The sequence below is a fragment of the Fusarium poae genome, chromosome 3, assembly GCF_019609905.1.
Source record: "Fusarium poae strain DAOMC 252244 chromosome 3, whole genome shotgun sequence".
Lineage (NCBI taxonomy): Eukaryota > Fungi > Ascomycota > Sordariomycetes > Hypocreales > Nectriaceae > Fusarium > Fusarium poae.
In genome coordinates this window covers 857,279-874,815 of record NC_058401.1, presented here as the reverse complement: position 1 = coordinate 874,815, position 17,537 = coordinate 857,279, and the positions used below count along the sequence as shown (strand labels likewise).

At 44.3% G+C, this 17,537-nt stretch overlaps 4 protein-coding genes across 4 annotated transcripts; 3 read left to right on the top strand and 1 right to left on the bottom strand.

Moving 5' to 3' along the window:
- Positions 1-378: 378 nt before the first annotated feature.
- On the top strand, positions 379-1,230 carry FPOAC1_007680 (uncharacterized protein; the record flags this gene model as incomplete). Its single annotated transcript, XM_044852130.1, has 1 exon — positions 379-1,230. The coding sequence occupies one exon, from the start codon at positions 379-381 to the stop codon at positions 1,228-1,230; it is 852 nt and encodes a 283-aa protein (XP_044704800.1).
- Positions 1,231-9,854: 8,624 nt separating this feature from the next.
- Positions 9,855-11,204, top strand: FPOAC1_007679 (uncharacterized protein; the record flags this gene model as incomplete). The annotated part of the gene is made up of 1 exon (XM_044852129.1): positions 9,855-11,204. One exon carries the CDS (start codon positions 9,855-9,857, stop codon positions 11,202-11,204), a length of 1,350 nt encoding a protein of 449 aa, XP_044704799.1.
- A 287-nt stretch (positions 11,205-11,491) lies between these two features.
- FPOAC1_007678 (uncharacterized protein) lies at positions 11,492-14,305 on the bottom strand (the record flags this gene model as incomplete). Its single annotated transcript, XM_044852128.1, has 7 exons — positions 11,492-12,250; positions 12,302-12,537; positions 12,589-13,019; positions 13,075-13,378; positions 13,432-13,693; positions 13,743-14,118; positions 14,172-14,305. 7 exons carry the CDS (start codon positions 14,303-14,305, stop codon positions 11,492-11,494), a joined length of 2,502 nt encoding a protein of 833 aa, XP_044704798.1.
- A 1,152-nt stretch (positions 14,306-15,457) lies between these two features.
- On the top strand, positions 15,458-17,381 carry FPOAC1_007677 (uncharacterized protein; the record flags this gene model as incomplete). The annotated part of the gene is made up of 3 exons (XM_044852127.1): positions 15,458-15,551; positions 15,607-17,244; positions 17,311-17,381. The coding sequence occupies 3 exons, from the start codon at positions 15,458-15,460 to the stop codon at positions 17,379-17,381; spliced, it is 1,803 nt and encodes a 600-aa protein (XP_044704797.1).
- Between the last annotated feature and the right edge of the window lie 156 nt (positions 17,382-17,537).

Below are 17,537 nucleotides of genomic sequence, written 5' to 3'. Positions count from 1 at the left end.
TTATACCTCTAAAATTCCTCCGAGACGTCTCCACAAGCTTAGCTCGGCACCATGTCCCTTTTGGCAACTGCTTGATTTGGCCTCATATGTCGATATACTACCGGGGTCTTAGATACAGAGACTTTGATAGTGAGACATAAAGTCATGCAATACATCTAGCCAGTGAGGAGGCTTTCGCAAGCTGTCTTGTTACCCCTTTCCGCTGCGTCTGTCCGACATTCAAGGGCATGTGACAGTTCCTGGCTTCACTGGTTTACAACCCATCACCTCTTTCCGTCACCGACATCAATTCCATAATTAATCTCTTGCAAATATCTTATCTCAAACATTGACCTTTCAGCCAAGTCATCAACAATTCATATTTTGCCTATTGAGAGAATGTCAGGTGCTACTGAAGTACCACACGGGGATGTTACGGCCGCATTAAGTTTCTATCGACCTCCAGTTGATGGATCTGACCCATATTTCACTTTCAGTAGAGAGAAAGGCCAAAAGCCAAAGTTTAACTTTTCTGACCATGTCGTGGATGTTACTATACGTGATATCCGCGAATGCGAGGAAGAGTTCACCCTAGACATCCACGCCTTTCAAATCATTACAAATGCACCGCCGCCGTCTTCTAAAATAGACTTCATGAACGACCAATCTATCAAAACACTATACTATCCTGAGATTGTCAATTGGCTCTCGGATATAGTGCAAGGCGACATCCGAATCTTCCCTTACGATCATACTGTACGCCTCGAGGCAAAGGGAGCGCAACATGGTCCTCTGACAAGAGTCCACGTCGATCACATAGCCAGTAATGTTGTTCGACGCATTCAGACCTACTTTCCTGAAGAGGCTGAACGTCTCTTGCGAGGCCGCTACCGTATTATCAATGTATGGCGACCATTGAACAAAAGACCACTTGAGTCATTTCCTCTGGCATTTGCATCAGCGTCGGCATTTGATGACAAAGATTTGGTGCCTATAGAACATCGCTTTGAGGATGGAGAGTTGATCAGAGAAGTTGGTCTTATAAAGCATAACTCCAGTCAGGCTTGGTATTATCTCAGTGGCATGACAGACAAGGAGCGGATATTGCTGAAGTGTTTCGATAGCGAGTCATTGAAGCCCGGGGCTTCTGTTGCATGTAAGACTACGCATTCTGCATTCAGAGACCCATGCACAAGGGAAGGTTCAGAGGGGCGTTTCAGCATCGAGGTCCGATGTCTAGTATTCGGTTGATAGATCATAAGAGTGTAACGCATGTATTATTATCGTTAGCTTATTAGACATGAAGACAATGGAAATGGGATGCGAAGAATATTATGTTGAATTTTATTATATTAAAAGCTATAGTATTAATTATAAGCTTTTTCTTTTCTTCTTTAGAATTTTCTTTTTTTAACTTTATAGAATTCTTAATATAATAAATTCTAATTTAATAAACTTTTTATAAAATAATATTTTTTTATTAAATACTTTATAAATTATTAATAATTTATTTTTTTTATTAAAAATTATTTTAAAAATAAAAAAATAATTTTATTTAAAATATTTTACTTTTTAATATATTAATAATATACTTTTTTTAAATATTATAAAAAGCCTTTAAAGCTTTTTTTTTTTATATAATAAAAATTTAAATTTTAATTTATTAATTTAATAATTAATTATATAATTAAAAATATTATAATTAAAAATAATAAAAATAATAATTTAATTATTATTTATATTAATAATATTTTAATTTTAAGTATTAATAAGAATATTATATTAAAAATAAATAAAATTATTAAATAATTTTATTAAATATTTTTCTTTAAAAATAAAATTAATTATAAAAACTAAGCTTTTATAAATAATTTTTTAATTTAATATAACGTACATGATAAGCGGGTGCAACAGACAAGCGAGTGCAACACAACATCCCAACATCTCAGATAGAAATAGCGATAAAAACACAACAGACTATTAATTAAGTAAAATTAATCGCTATATTGTTCCATAGACATAGCGACAACTATCTGACAGGTCCTTGCATTATGTCCTGTCTTGCCGCACGCTCCACAGCGCCTTTCCTTCATTCGCGTAGGCCCTCCTTGACCACCACTTCTCGATGGTCCAGCCACCGCCTGCGCATCAACATCCGTTTGATCAATTACTTGTCTTCCTTCCTCTACTGTCATCACCCCTCCTTTCTGTAGCCGGGTTCTTTTTGCCCTCCGCCGCCGGCTTAGTATCTTATTTGCCTGTTCAAAATCTTGGACCCTGGCCTCTAATAAGGCAACCTTATGCATAACTATCTTTGTTCCCTTGGAAGACCTCAATGCTTCTAGAATCGACTCTGGAGAGCTACTTTTATGCCTTTTGATTCTCCTTTCAAGATATTCAAGCTGAGAGTCGGCTTCAAGGATAGTCTTTGGGGTCTTTGAGACCCAAGGGGTCGAGGGGCTAACTACCTCCTCCACAGGCGTTGGAGTCCGCAGCTGCACATCGAGCTTCGAGATTACACTTTCTGGGTCGAGAGGAGCAAGTCCGGCTCCTCTAAAGGCTGCTTTAATATTTTTCTCTGTCATTGTGGCCTGGTAGGCGGTGTAAAAAGCCGGCAAGAACTCGGTTTTGGAAATGTGGGTTACAGAGCATCTGATCAAATGCTCGATTTCTCGCCCGTAAGCCTTCTTAAGCAGGCCAAAGCACCCGACATCAAGAGGCTGCAGCAGATGAGGCGAATGAGGCGGTATACAAAGCGTGATGATTTTATTTGCCTTGCAATATCTCTCAAAGTCGACCGAGTGGTGACTTTGGTGTCCGTCAAGGATCAGGAGACGATAGCGATTCTTTGATTGCTTGGTAGTACACCGGTCGAAGTGCTTTAGCCACTCGAGGCCTATCTCGTTATCTGTCCAGCCATTAGGACTCGTCGCAATAGCCCAATCGCCCGGGAGGTTGCTTTCTCGGTACCAGTGGGCGAGGTGATATTGGCCCGCACCTATGATGAACGGCGGGATCGCTTGGCCCTCGGCATTGATCGCCTGAATGACTGTAATCCATTCCCGGTTTCCAGGCTGCACTGATTTTGGTCTTCCACGCCTTTCAGCACCTGTGACGACCATTCCGCTCGCAATAACGCCCATCATAAAGCCAGTCTCGTCAAAGTTGTAGATTTCATCAGGTCGGATGCCATACTTCGCAATTACATTTGCTACGAGCCTAAACCAGTTGCGAATAATGGTCGGATCTTCACATTTGGCTCTCTGGTAGTCATATTTACGGGGAAAATGCGTCTTGAGTTCTTTGTGTCGCTTGACGAAGTTAGAGGCCCAGCGCTTGCCGACAGGCGGCGTCTCGCGGTCGGCGAGCAATCGGTTAGCCATCTCCTCAACATAACGCAGTCCCGGGGGAAACCCTCGCGAATCCAGATCGAGAATGAACTGAACTATGATCTGTTCTTCTAGATCAGATAGTTTGCGTGATTTTGGGATAGAATCACGCGCAGAAAGGATACCCTTCTGTCGGCGATATAAAGTCCAATAACGGACCCGATAGATGCCTGCGGCGCGTCGGAGACTTAATTTTGGGTCATTTTGAAGGGCACGAAGTGCAAGAAGAATCCTAGCCTCAATATTTTGGGTCTGACATATTTGGTGGTTGAAAATTAATTGATTAAGTTGAGAAGATGTAAATTGCGGGATTTTTTGTTGCACTCGCTTGTCTGTTGCACCCGCTTATCATGTACGTTATAATTAAAATTAATAAAGACTTTAAAGTTTATTATTTTATATAATAATTTTATTAATATTAATATTAATATTAATAAAAAAATATTTAATAATTAATCTTTAAAAAAAATAAAAGCTTTTATAATAATTATTATAATTTTAATTTTATAAATTATAATATATACCTTTAGATTAAATTTATATTAATATTTAGGTTTAAAAACTATATTTTTTTATAAGTTAATTTTATATATATACTTTAGGACTTATACCTTAAAAATTACCTAATAAAAGGGATGTAAAGAAGAATAATAACAGTTGCGATAATTATTCCTATAACCGAGACTTGAAATAATTTGAACCACATCTTATACGTAATAAGCTAGCTATACTAACAGCAAGCATGCCTAGATATTTTTTGCCCCTCAATCCACAGTAAATTATAACATATCAACCTCCTTTCAAAACCCAAGACGCTAACCAAGTAAAGACCGATGTACTGATATACTTTGTAGGTCTTGAAGCCTCACATGGTCTGGCCTGCTTTGTCATTCCTGCATTCTGTGAAACCAGAAACTGTTGAGCATTCTCAAGATACTCTGTGGCAGATTGATCTTTAGTGTATGTGTCGGTTGAAACAGACGTTCTCGTCCCCTCTATCATCATGCGTATCTCATTTTCCTCATCATGAAGGCACTCCGGGAAGAACTGGCTCAAGACAATCATTAGCGACAATCTCGGATGTCCGTCGATTGTCTCAGACCTCCGAGTCATCATTGTTGGGCTTGCACCATGATCAACGAAAACTTTGATCACTTCAACCCAATGTTTGGCCTTTGACCGCCATTCAGCATCCTGGTAGATGCCGCGTGAATGAGTGGCGTTTAGCGGATAACTGCATGATTCTGCGAAATGCTTCGTTGCACGCAAAAGTACCTGCTCCCATGGGCTGGGCCCTTCAAATGAAAAGTTTGAATCTACCCCATTGCTCAGTATACCCTTGATTGCTTCGAGATCCGGCCAGGATGTGTGAGTGACTGCATGGAGCAGTAGATGTTGGTTCACGTTTTGGTCGACAATGACTCCGGCATCATATTTCATCGACACATAGTGATCAAGACCAAATTCCTTTGCGAGCTTGTAGAAATTGCTTTTTTCACCGATTAACCCTGCATCGGGCGTCCCTTGCACAGGTATGTTGCCGTTGTCTTCGTCGTTCTCACTAGAGCTCGATTCATTAGAAACGTTCGAGTTAACCCTTCTCAATTCCTGATGACAGAATCTCTTTCCAATTCGCTGCTGACACGTCATGGCGAAATCGAGCTGGTCCAGGATTTTGGGAAATCCTGTGTTGAGATCGGCTTCTGCGTCTCTGGCAAATTGTAGTGCACTTTTGACGATGGCTTCTTCTAGTGGAAATCTTGGTGATACCTTTGCGGTTTTTACCTGCATCAGAGACGATCGTAGCATGGATAGGTTGGGACTAAAAGCACTTCCAGCCGTACGTGATACTATCTGGTTCCAAACAGCGGGTTGTTCGAGCCAATCAGCAACAGTCCGGTGCAGATATACCACTTTTGCATCTGGAGCGATATCCGCAAACGTGTTATCGAGAGATTCGAGAAGACCAGCGCAAACACTCTTCAGTCGTGCATCCATCATTCGACATCTCTCTATGACTTCTTCGTCAGAGAGGGGTTTTATCTGGGCATTCTCTGCAAAGTTTTCGTCCTCGTCGTCTGCCCATGACAAGTTCAACAGCGTCAATCTGTTGGTAGAGCGGCGCTGAGCCGCCCTCACGATTTGAAAGATTTGCGAAGCTTGCTCATGATAGAACGGGTCAGTTGTGATGAGCATGTGCGTATACAGAGCTTCCAAGTCCCCTGGCAGATGCTTGACTCTCCTCTGGAGATCAGAGATGCGGTTATAGTCTGATAACCCGCGTATCAAGGACTTGACGACGAGCTTCACCCAAAGGAAAACGCCACTGGCCTTTGCGACTATTTCGTCAACAAGATCGGTGACATCACTAGACTTTTGTTTCGATAGCTGTATCATGTACTTGTGCCGATATAGCCTATCCTTGACATAGTGACTAATGTCTCCGCTTGTTAGATCTTGTAGTCTCAAACTCGGGAACCCCATCATTTCGTTTTCGAAAGCCAATAGAGGTCTACTAGAGAGACAGAATTTGATATCAGGACGTTGTGCGTACTCTTGAAAGAGCTCCAAAAGATCAAGGTAGTCCCCGTTGTATTCATCCAGGCCATCGATGAACAGGCACAACTTGGCTTTGCCTTGGAGTAGCTGAAGTGTCATCCGAAATACGCGCTTCAACTGGGCCATGGTCCACTGCTGCGGCACAGGTGGAAGCATTGGAGAATCTGGAGGCATATTGCTTGAGACAATCGCAGTGGCTCGACTGGACCAACTGGCCCATGCCTCTGGCATGACATGTGCGATCAAATCTCGGTGTCGCTGTAGGATCTGGAAGAGTAAGGTTCTCAGTAAACCACGCTGAGACTTCTGGTCTTCATCCCCACTGTTCCAGAAGAAAAAGGCATAAATCTCGGATGGCATTGATCCTGCCCATTCGTTCAAAAATGCCGTTGTCTTTGGGTTGTCGTAGATGTAACTCATCAAAGTCGACTTGCCGGACCCGGCTTTGCCATTGATCCAGTAGATTCCATTACCCTCCTTTAACCAGGAAATGTAACTGCTCCATGGTCTCCCCGTGGTTTCCGGATCCTCGAATATCCATTCGAACGTGTCGTGGTAAGGCGATTCTAGGCTTTCCTTCCTTTCCATTAACGTCGAGAATGATAAGCTCGCGAGGATTCCATTCTCAACGATAAGCAAACGAAGCTGCTCTTCCACTTGTTTATCCCGGGTTGAAGGTTTGAATGATTCTTGATCGACTTGCTGTATACCAGCAGGAGTCTCCAGCGTCCCTGCGGCCTTTTCTTTGCCAATGAGGTACTCTTCTATATCCTGAGGCGTCTTCAGTTTTCCCAGGTTTTGCATCTCGATGAGTCTTTCAGATTGCAATTTAAGTTCATGGGCCAGCTTATCACGGGTATTGGTAAAGTTGTCCAAGAGCGTTCGCGTTGATTGCGTCAACTGATGGGAGAACTGTGATTGCTGGAGGACAACGGCCGTGAGAGTAGTACTATGCTTCTTCAGCACCTGTTGTTTAATTCGGTGACATGGAGGATACAGAAAACTTACCGCAATTTAACAAGAATTCGAAATTCAATTTCGCCTCGGATTTCTCGAATCGTGGAGGCCAGAGCTTCAATTTCGCTTTTACTCCAGGAAGCCTCCAATGCTTTTCTAAAGCTGTCCCACTTCTTGAAAGAGCCCTCAAAACCAGCATCCGCTGCTCTCATCAATCCACTCCATTGCTGCTTCAGTGCCGCCTTTGATGAATTCTCCATAGACTTTCCTTGTTGCTCCAGCGGTTTAGGGTCTTTGACGCCATTTTTCAGGCCTCCGCTGGACTTTTCGTCTCGGCGTTGAAGCTTGAGCTTGTTCACTCGTAGGAGCAATTCTTCGGCAACCTCGACACATCGTTTACACAGGTCGTCAATTGCAACGTCATCCTCGGAAGTGTTTTCCTCCTTGGTCATTGGTCTGTTTTGGGGAAGCTTTCGCCTCAATCCTTGGAGGAGTGTACTGAGGTCAGTAGTTACAAGCTTCATAACTAATGTCTCAGTGGTCACACCGTCGGCAGATCGGTAAAGCTGGCGAGAGTTGGACAGTAACTTGCTGCCAAAGTCGATAAATTGGATGACTGCCCCTGCCACTGAGAGAGCAGCAAGACCTTCCATTGTGTCGAGTGATTGTTTGATAATTATGTAGATTCAGCAAATGAACATTTCTTCATCTTTTTGAAGTAAATTGAAGATGAACGTTGATCATTTTGAATTTCCTGACCTAGAGGGTTTATAAACGGCATCGGTAAGGCAGATTTACTTATTGACTAAAATCCCAATAACTATACCACTTCTGAACACAGCCCCAGTGCTAAGCGCCAACTTCACCGTTTTGTGTGGGATGGAACAGGCTTGTTAGGCTTATATCACTATGCATCCTAGATGCAATGCTGTCAGCGGCATTGTCGATCCAATGACAGGAGACCACGATGACAGTTATGATGCGTATTTGCATTGGTGTGATTCTCTCACTGACACCGATATGACCCAAAAGATTGGCACTTTGAGGCATCTCGTGGCAGCGACTTGTATATTAATTCGGTTCTGATCATTTGCGCCAGATAACACTTTATAAAATATTCTGAAATTTGTCTACGCCTCAAGTGGCTACTATGAGGAGAACTCACACTTAGCACTCGCCGTCGACTGACAGGTACCCTGAATGAATTAGGGCAACAATGGAACAAAGGAGGTCAAGCCTTTCCGGCAACACCACTTAAAACGACGTAAGATGGGTCATCTGACGGCCAGTAGATCGGACAGCCTCTGCACTAGTAGCCTTCCATTGTCAACAACATACTCCTCCGAGCCATGGAAGATTGCATGACCATCATATGGAATCGCACCACTGGGAAGATTAGGCGCGCATTGCCAAATGTTGTCGTAAGTAATATAGCCGCTCAGAATAGTTTCTTGTCACTCCTGACGCACAGCCGTGCGATTCAAGCTAGTGCTCTGAACACCATATTCGTCCAAAATTATAGGCTTGCTGTACTTGCCCTCATAACTCAAATACATCTTAAGCTAGGTGTTATGGATGAGTTGATATATGCATCACTGCCTAACATTCCGGAAAGGTATATAGGTCAACTTTCCAAGAAAGAGGCATGTTCTATTGCTTTTGCAAGGGCAAAGTCATACGAATTGAAATGCCATTCTATCCAGATTCGTCTAGTGGGGGGCTGTGTTCATTCTTTGAGAAATGATGGCGCAGTTTAGAAACATCTTAGCACCGAATATGCTGGGATTCAATTTAGCGTTTAAAATCCAGCTGCACATTCTAGATATACGCAAGCCACCGACAATACAAAGTGAACAGAAACATCATTGTGACATGTTTATTATTCTTAATGCGAGGTAACCATTACTATTGACAGACCTTGAGGAAATAAAAATGTTTATCTTGAAACGAGCATGCAGAAACCAGTGACAAGCTGACATGCATGGTGGGCTGTACAATGCAATAAATACAGTACCCTGCCAAGCGTCACGCGACTGCGCCATGGCCAGTCTCACATAGGCAGATATGAGTGGCCCGAGGGTGGACTCGCAAACATTTCAGCTTTGATGGTTCCCAGGCTAATTCCATACTAGACAATCCTGGCCAATTAAATCTTGAGTGTATGATGTTCCCTTCATTACACTAATTCCCCCTGAAGGCTGGACCGTGCTACAAGGGGCGTTAAAATGTAACTACCGGTTCCAGCCTGCGGTGAAGCGTCAGGGTTACATGTATCTTAACTCAATCAGATGGTTTGATTCAATGGAAATGCTAGGTAAATCGGTAGTGGAATAATCATTCCAACTATCAGATAAAAATGTCTCTATAATAGAGGGGAAAAAAGTCACGGAACTCACTGTAAATCCCTTGCGTTGCTCAGGCATCTGACTTGTTAAGCGTCTCCACTTCTCCTCAGGGTCTCCCTCATTTAATCAAGCTTCGGCCTAGCCCATCTTGGCAAATGCTTATCTCTAAGCTTAAGTTAACTTAGGGGGTGACTGACCCCCCCTAGTGACCGTCAGTCCCGGTCTCTTGATTATGTAACTGGTATAGGGTAGGCTGAAATTTGACCAATCATACGATCTAAAGACCAGGGCTGACCATCACTAGGGGGGGTCAGTCACACCCTGAGTTAACTTATTTCATGTCTCAATAGTCTGAACACTAGCCCCCCGCGATAATGAGAGCCCGGTGATTGTCACCAAATGTTGGAATCCCTTGAGGAACTTTGTTAACCATTCTAAGAGGTGGCGTTGTAACCCCTGGGTATATAACCTGGCTTTACTGCCCCTGGTAGTGAGTCCATTGTTACTCCTCACTCTATATCTATATTCAAAACCGTGGTCAACTGTTTTCTTAAAGACCATTTAAGAATTTGTTATCATAATGTCCGGCGCTGGTGACTGCGAGTCGCACTCCCAGCCTCATACCATGTCTCAAGTCAGAGAGCGAAAACCAGATCCAAAACACCACACTTCCCCCCTTTCTCCCTCTGTCAATGCCACCCACCCAATAACCGACAATGGAGGAGATGATCTCAACTACTTCAGTGGCCCTCGTGATCTTCAACGACACTCCAAGTGGCCCCTTGTCCTTCAGCTCCACGGCTCCATCATGCCGTCACTGATCCTGCCACTCTTACTCGTTGCCTGTTGGGCAACCGCTATCACCGTCATCTCCAAAAAGGTCCATGACTTGAGTGTCAACTCTGTTCTTCTTACCATTCTTGGTTTTGTAGTTGGTCTGAGCCTTTCTTTCCGGTCATCTACTGCCTATGAACGCTACGGTGAGGGCCGCCGGTACTGGGGAACGTTGGCCACTGCGTCTCAGACACTTGGCCGGATTATCTGGATTCATGCCGATGACAGTGGTGCTGGTAACCAAGACCCCCGTGAGATTCTGGTTAAGAAGCTTGGGGCATTGAAACTTATCGCTGGCTATGCCGTTGCCCTTAAACATACCCTTCGTTTCGAACACTGTGCTAGTCAACCAGACATGCAGCCATATATTGCGCACCTGTCTACCTTTACTGGACGGACAACCGCGCCGACGAAGCGGGCCACGACGTTTGGCAAGTTTGCCGGCCATTATCTCGGTCTCTCCTTCGCTCAAAGTGATCCTCGGAAGCATCTCAAGAGAGCTGAAGAACATCAAGGAAACCTTCCTCTTGAGATCTTGAACCACCTAGCGATAGCCCTGGACTCGATAATCGCCAACAAGCAATTGCCAGTTTCTATTCACCAGACCATCGCTTACAACCATCTCACCACGCTCAATGACGTCGCTGTCGGCTGCGATCGTGTCCTAAACACGCCTTTACCTGTCGCATACACCATCGCCATCAGTCAGATCACCTTTGTGTATGTCATGCTATTGCCATTCCAGCTGACTGGTCCACTTGGATGGATTGCTATCCCTGCTACTATCACGGCGGCCTATATCATCTTCGGCTTATTGTTCATCGGCCAAGAGATTGAAAACCCGTTTGGTCATGATGCTAATGATCTACCGCTTGACGTTTTCTGCGAGCAAATTGCAAACGATCTTGACATCACTGCCTCGTTTGATCGACGCGCGGCTGACCAATTCCTGCTTGGAGGAACGCCGTTACACCCTCTCAGTTCTGATGTTGGCCAGACCTGGATGGAGTGCAGTGAAGAAAAGCTTAGAGAGTCTATCAGGACCAAACCTCATGTTCTGTTCAATTGGCGACGTGAGGGCGGAAGAAGATTATCTCCTTCAGGTACCCAGACTAAGGAAAGTGACAGAGACATGGTATGAAATGGATTGCGCTAGGGCGGGGAATGTTATGAGTAGTTGTATTATAAAAGTACTATTATGAACTTGCTACAGCGAAATATCATATCCTACAAAATTTGCCAATAATAACCAGATAGAGATTATTATACGTTGGATGCCAGATTCAACCGCAAAGATAGTATAGTTTTAGTCCTATTAGTGCAATCAATCAATTTAGCACTATAAATGTTGAAAGAATGTAAAGAAATACTCTGCATTTATAAACCTCGAATTGATCATTTCCTAAATTCGTAACTGAGAGATCCCGGCTACATCCCAAGGTACCTAAACTTTGGACCTGTTTGCAGTTGCTCATTTCCTCTTGCCTTGATGCTGACGGCCTCACCCGGGATAACATCTATGCAATTATCCTCTAAGGCGATGCCTGTCACCTCTTCAAAAACCAACCCTTTAGTAGGTCTGTCAACCGAGACCATATATCCATCAGTCACTCTCTCAACCTTGACACCTCTGTCGGAGAAATCAAGATACTTGAGAGGCTGTGGCCAATCGACATCCTGAGAAACACAATGACCATTCTTCGAAACCCTCGCCGATATAACATGAGGCTCATCTTTGGTGTTATCAATCTGCCCTTCCAAAACATCGGTAGTACCATTAGGAACCAAGGTGATGTTCTTGACAACCTTGTCCCTGATATCCTCACCCGTTGTGATAGAAACAAAACGAATTTCCACAGTGACTTCAACTGCTTCTTGCTCGCTACTTGTGACCCAAGCACTGAATGAGGATATTTTCGCTGGTTTAGCATGGACAACGCTCCAATCATGATGCTGTCTCTGAACTCCAGCAGCAATGGGTTTTAAAGCTCGACGTATCGCGTAGTATGCTGGTTTCTTGAGGAGGAAGTAATCGACAATGGACCAGGAGATGGTGGGCCAGCAGTCGTTCATTTGCCACACGAGAACACCTCCGCAGCGACGATCATCGCCCCATTGGCGACGCCAACTGCGATAAGCAAAAGTCATGGCCTCGCTTTGACAAAGCTGGGTAAGATACAGATGAGACTAATGGAATATTAGTGAGTTAGTTTCAGTCTTGTTGGGGTTCTTGCATACCTCTAGATCTGGGAGGGGGCGGAAGTTTTCTACGACATAAATTGCAATGCGTCGCTCGTGGTCATCAGCCTTGTTGTGAAAATCCATGGTCTGTGACTGTGGATATCGTTCAGACTCGGTCGTTATGAAATGCTTTATAGTTGATAAAGCAGGGAAAGCCTCCATGCCGAATTCACTGTTGAATCTTCCTCCCAAGGTATCAAAGACTTGGTATTTCTCTTGTGTCCCATGCCAAACTATAAAATATCAGCGATCAGCAAAATTCGCAACATTAATTTGTTACGTACCATTCCATTGATGCATGTCACCAATAGTCTTGTCCGCGGAGCTTTTACCGTTAGAGAATGGAGACCCAGGCCAGTATATTGTTGAAGGAGATATGTTCTTCACCACCTCGGGTAAGAGGTATTCGTAATAATACCTGGCAGGGAAATTAGATTTAAGCCAAGAATCGGGATCAACATCTTCCGGGTTATAGTCAAGGCCGCAAGACTCCTGAACCTGATAATCCTCGTTATTTCCTGCATAGATGATTATGGACGGGTGATGATGTAGGCGCTGAACGTTCTGGATTGCTTCTTGACGGACAGAATCGATGAGAGATGGTCCCACGGGATAGTTTCCACAGGCAAACATGAAGTCCTGCCAGACTAGAATGCCTAACTCATCGCAGCAATCATAAAAAGCCTCCTCTTCGTAGATGCCGCCGCCCCAGACTCTAAACAATATTGTATAAGTGATGTTAAACGGATATGGCATCAGTGATATCTTACCTTGTCATTATCTGATTTCCTTCTACCATGAGTTCAAGCCAATCTCGGTACTTGGCTGGCGTGATTCGGGGCAGAAAGCTATCAGCTGGAATCCAACAAGAGCCACCGCAGAAGATGTCGATATTGTTGACCCGAAAATAGAATGATTTACCATGCGAATCTTCTTGTTGGATAAGTTCACTTTGACGGAAACCAGTGTCTTTGTTTCTCTTGTCAAGTTCATGACCGTCTAGAGCGATTGTGGCAGTCACATTGTAAAGTGATTGAGGGCCATACCCGGCAGGGTACCAAAGCTTGGTATCATCTACCGTGATTGTCAATACTATCAAAATTCATCACGTGTTTGGAGGTACATACCAATATGGAAAGGAATCACGAGACGGCTTTCAGAAGACCTGTCCACTGACGTAGTAAAGACGGGGCTTCTCTTCCATGAGATACATATATCGGCCTTGTCAAATGGCCCTTCTATCTCGAGCTCTATTGTGCCCTGGATGGTCTTGAGATCTTGAGAAACGTCGTACTTGATGAGCATGTCATTGATGCAAGCAGAGAACACTTCAAGACGAACAGGTCTCCAAGGGCCAGCAGTCATGAGAAATGGACCCCAGTCCCATCCCTGTGTTTGGTCAGCAACAAACGTCGTTCATTAAATTTTATGATCTCACCCAGTGGTATTGCGCTTTTCTCACAGCAAGACGAGAAGCCTCCCCATTGAACAGTTCCCACCTATGGCCAGGATACTGCGTTTGAAGTTCTCGTCCTTTCAAAAGCGCACTGTCGAAGTTGATGGTAAGCGTGTTGGGTTTCTTGCTTTGAAGATGTTCTGTGATGTTGACGCGATGGCTTAGAAACATGTTATCGCTCTCAAGAATAACGGAATCGTTGAGCAAGACTTGAGCGAAAGTGTCGAGGCCTTCGAAGATCAAGTACACGGCAGCACCTTCGATTAACGGAGAGTCAAAAACTGTGCGGTACGTCCATGCTGTTTCTCCGACCCATTCGGCATCGAGTTCGTTCATGTCGAGGAACGGGTCAGAAATTCTACCGCATCAAACAATCAGTACAAATTGAATCATGAGGTATCTGGAACATACAATCCATTATCCAGCAAGTCCAGATGAGCGACAGTGGGCACTCGAGCCACAGGTTTCCACGAGTCTTGGTCGTCTGTCGTCTTTTTGAAAGACCATCCCTTGTCTAGAGGGGCTCGCTGGGCGGTTACAGGCATAGTCGATGGGGTTTTGAAGATGTACAATATGTCAATTTGAGGTTCTCAGAGACTCAAATTCAATTGGGCGTCTGTACCCAGTTGACCGTTAAGATATTTTCTAAGATTTCATTATTCGGTGGCTTATAGTACTAACACCAAATAATACGCTATCACTAAATAGTCTCGGCCCGTAGCATGTACTATTCCGTTTCTGGCTCGGGAACTGAGGACCCTGGCTCAGAGATCGCCGACGGGAAATGACTACCCGTGGCTGTCTTGGGCCTAGCTCCGGATTACTTTCTCCTCACCACCCTCGGCCATCCTCACGAATTATAACATGAGTTTCATCAGATGAGGTTGCACAACATCTGTCTGATCAAATAAAGATTACTGAGAATATATCACCTTTGCCTACTATTTTTTACTTGTCTATCATAAGGTCTCTTAATCTACTACATTCAAGGTTCCTGGGTCTACGAATAAAATTGTCATCACTACTCCAACCACTCTGTCAAAATGAAAAGGTAAGCTTCGAAACCTCACTAACTCCCGTAATGTCGACTACGTTTATTGTAATGAAAATATCTCTCTATCTATCTTCTCTATCTCACTACTATCACTTCCATTATCATTGAAGTTATATAACTTTATTGAGTTACCCAGTCGGAGGTGTCGCTGTGTTATATTCTGCCCGTTGTAGGGTAGCTTTTGATCATATTTAAAGATCCATGTTGTAGATCGCATTATTACCGAGGATAGATCAACACCGCTAGTCCTCATTAGATCACGGATGGTTCCGAGCCGTTCCTGCTGGGGCTAGTGCCATTTCCCCACACTCAGTCAATGCGGAGACAGGAAGAAGCTTTTCTCTCTAATCCGGGGAATCTCTTTGCGTCTAAGTGACACAGCACGGTCATTACTTATGATACAATAACTTTGAACGCCCATTCTGTATCTCTCTAAGTTTATGAATCTAGACAAGAGCAACTCCGCAACGCATCCGTCATGTTTTATACCTGTAAGTCACGCAACCTTGGATCCCCCGCCCACTGACTGATTCTTCTGTCCCCCAAGTCCAAGGCACTGCCGAAGAGCGTATCTCACGCACCTCGAATGAGAAAAGAAGTCTCCGTGCATGCGAGGATTGTAAACGTCGAAAGATACGCTGCGATGGCCGACAACCTTGCAACAGGTGTGAATATCGTGGATCACGTGGGACTTGCGTCTATGTCAAACCCATCCGACGTCCCGTACTTTCAAAACAGTAAGTATTTTCCTCACATAAAGTTAATGAGACTCTAATATGATGAATAGAACAGTTGAGGACTTATCCAAAAGTATCGAGGAACGCGACTCCATTTTAGGTCGCCTATTTCCTAACCGAGATATATCAGATCTTGTCTCACTATCGGACCAGGAACTTCGTGAGCTTGTCTTGAACTCTGGACCCAGTCCAAATGGCACGGCTTTGACTTCTCGCTCCCATAACACACCCAACGGCTCAATTACCCAAGACTCGCAGTGGGATGAAGATCGACGCGAACGTGATCCACTACCCGCCGAGGCTGATGATGTCAACGCCTTGTCCCTTCCGTTAGACCGCCAAGCTTCTTACCTCGGTATCTCATCCATCAGGGCTGCCCTTAGAGCTATCCTCCAGATGCGACCTCAGCTGCGTGCCTCACTCGCATCTCGGCAGGAGACCTATAATGAATGTCCTCCAGTAGGCGATAATGGGGTTCAGTACAGTCAGGTAACTCAATCTCTGACTGAGAACCCTTGTGTCAAGTGGAGTAGAAAGGGTCAGGCACTCGTCGATGTATACTTTAAAAGGATACACATAATGACTCCATTACTTGATGAAACATCCTTCCGGACAACCTATTTAAAGGGTCAACGGCATGACTCGCCCTGGCTTGCACTGCTGAACATGGTGCTAGCTATGGGCAGCATTGCAGCTAGCAAATCCAGCGACCGGGACCACTACAAATACTACACCAGTGCCATGCGATATCTAGATCTCAGTGCCTTTGGAAGCAGTCACATTGAAACGCTACAAGCACTTGCTATCCTCGGAGGTCACTATTTTCATTACATCAACCGGCCTAACAGAGGTAATGCTATCCTCGGTGCAGCATTTCGTATGGCGAGCGCTCTTGGCTTCCATCGCGAGCCGTCAGATCAAGACAAAGAAGATGCTCAGCTTCAAGTAGTGGAATTGAGACGACGTATCTGGTGGTGCCTAGTTTGTCTTGATACGTCAGCTTCTACGACCTTGGGTAGACCTTCTTTTGGCCGCTTTTGTCCTTCGATTGATATCCAACCACCAAAACTCAGTACCAACACGCATGGAGAAGTGGACTCAGAACACGACATGGAAATAATGCTTCTGGCCGAGAATATTCGCTTTTGCAGGATCGCGACTGAGATTCAGGATATGCTCACTGTCACTCCTTTTCTCAAACCTGCTGACCGTGATCGTTTCGATAATATGTTGGTCAACTGGTACGATAGTCTTCCGTCGATTCTTAGTGACGATCAGGAATCCGATGAGTTGGTCCATCTGGGTCGATGTACCATGAGATGGCAATACTGGAACTTGCGTATGCTTTTATGTAGACCAGCACTACTAGACGCTGCGTCAAAACCTGGCATATACTCTCAATCAATCGACCAAGATGCCATAGAAAAGTGCCAGCAACTTTCCAAGATAGCTGTCGAGGATATAGCTCAAAGCTGGAAGAACGATCAAATGTCGGGCTGGAATGCTGTATGGCATCTTTACCAGGCAGTCATGATTCCACTGCTGAGTATGGTCTGGCAGCCTCAAAATTCTTCAATTTCTGACTGGAAGAGTCAGATCGAAATGGTGCTCGGGTTGTTTGAAAGCATGCGAGACTGGTCCTTGACGGCGCGTTGTAGTAAGAGGGTTGTAGGTCAGATCTACGAAACAATATGTGAGTCAATACGTAGAAGTGAGAAATCTCTTCCTGACATAACTGTGAGCTCGAATATGTTCTTAGATCAAGATCTGGATCAATGGGCGGATGTATTGGATGTTGACGATATATTAAACATGCTGTGTCAAGATTGATCGGTTAATTTGAACAGCAGGCGTCGCGGCGCATTTGTTAATTACAGTCATTTAAGCCATCGGGATCGTATAAGACATGAAAACGATTTGCTTTATTAATAAATAATTGATTTAATGTGGATAGAACTAGCTATTTGAATGGTAATATTGTGAACC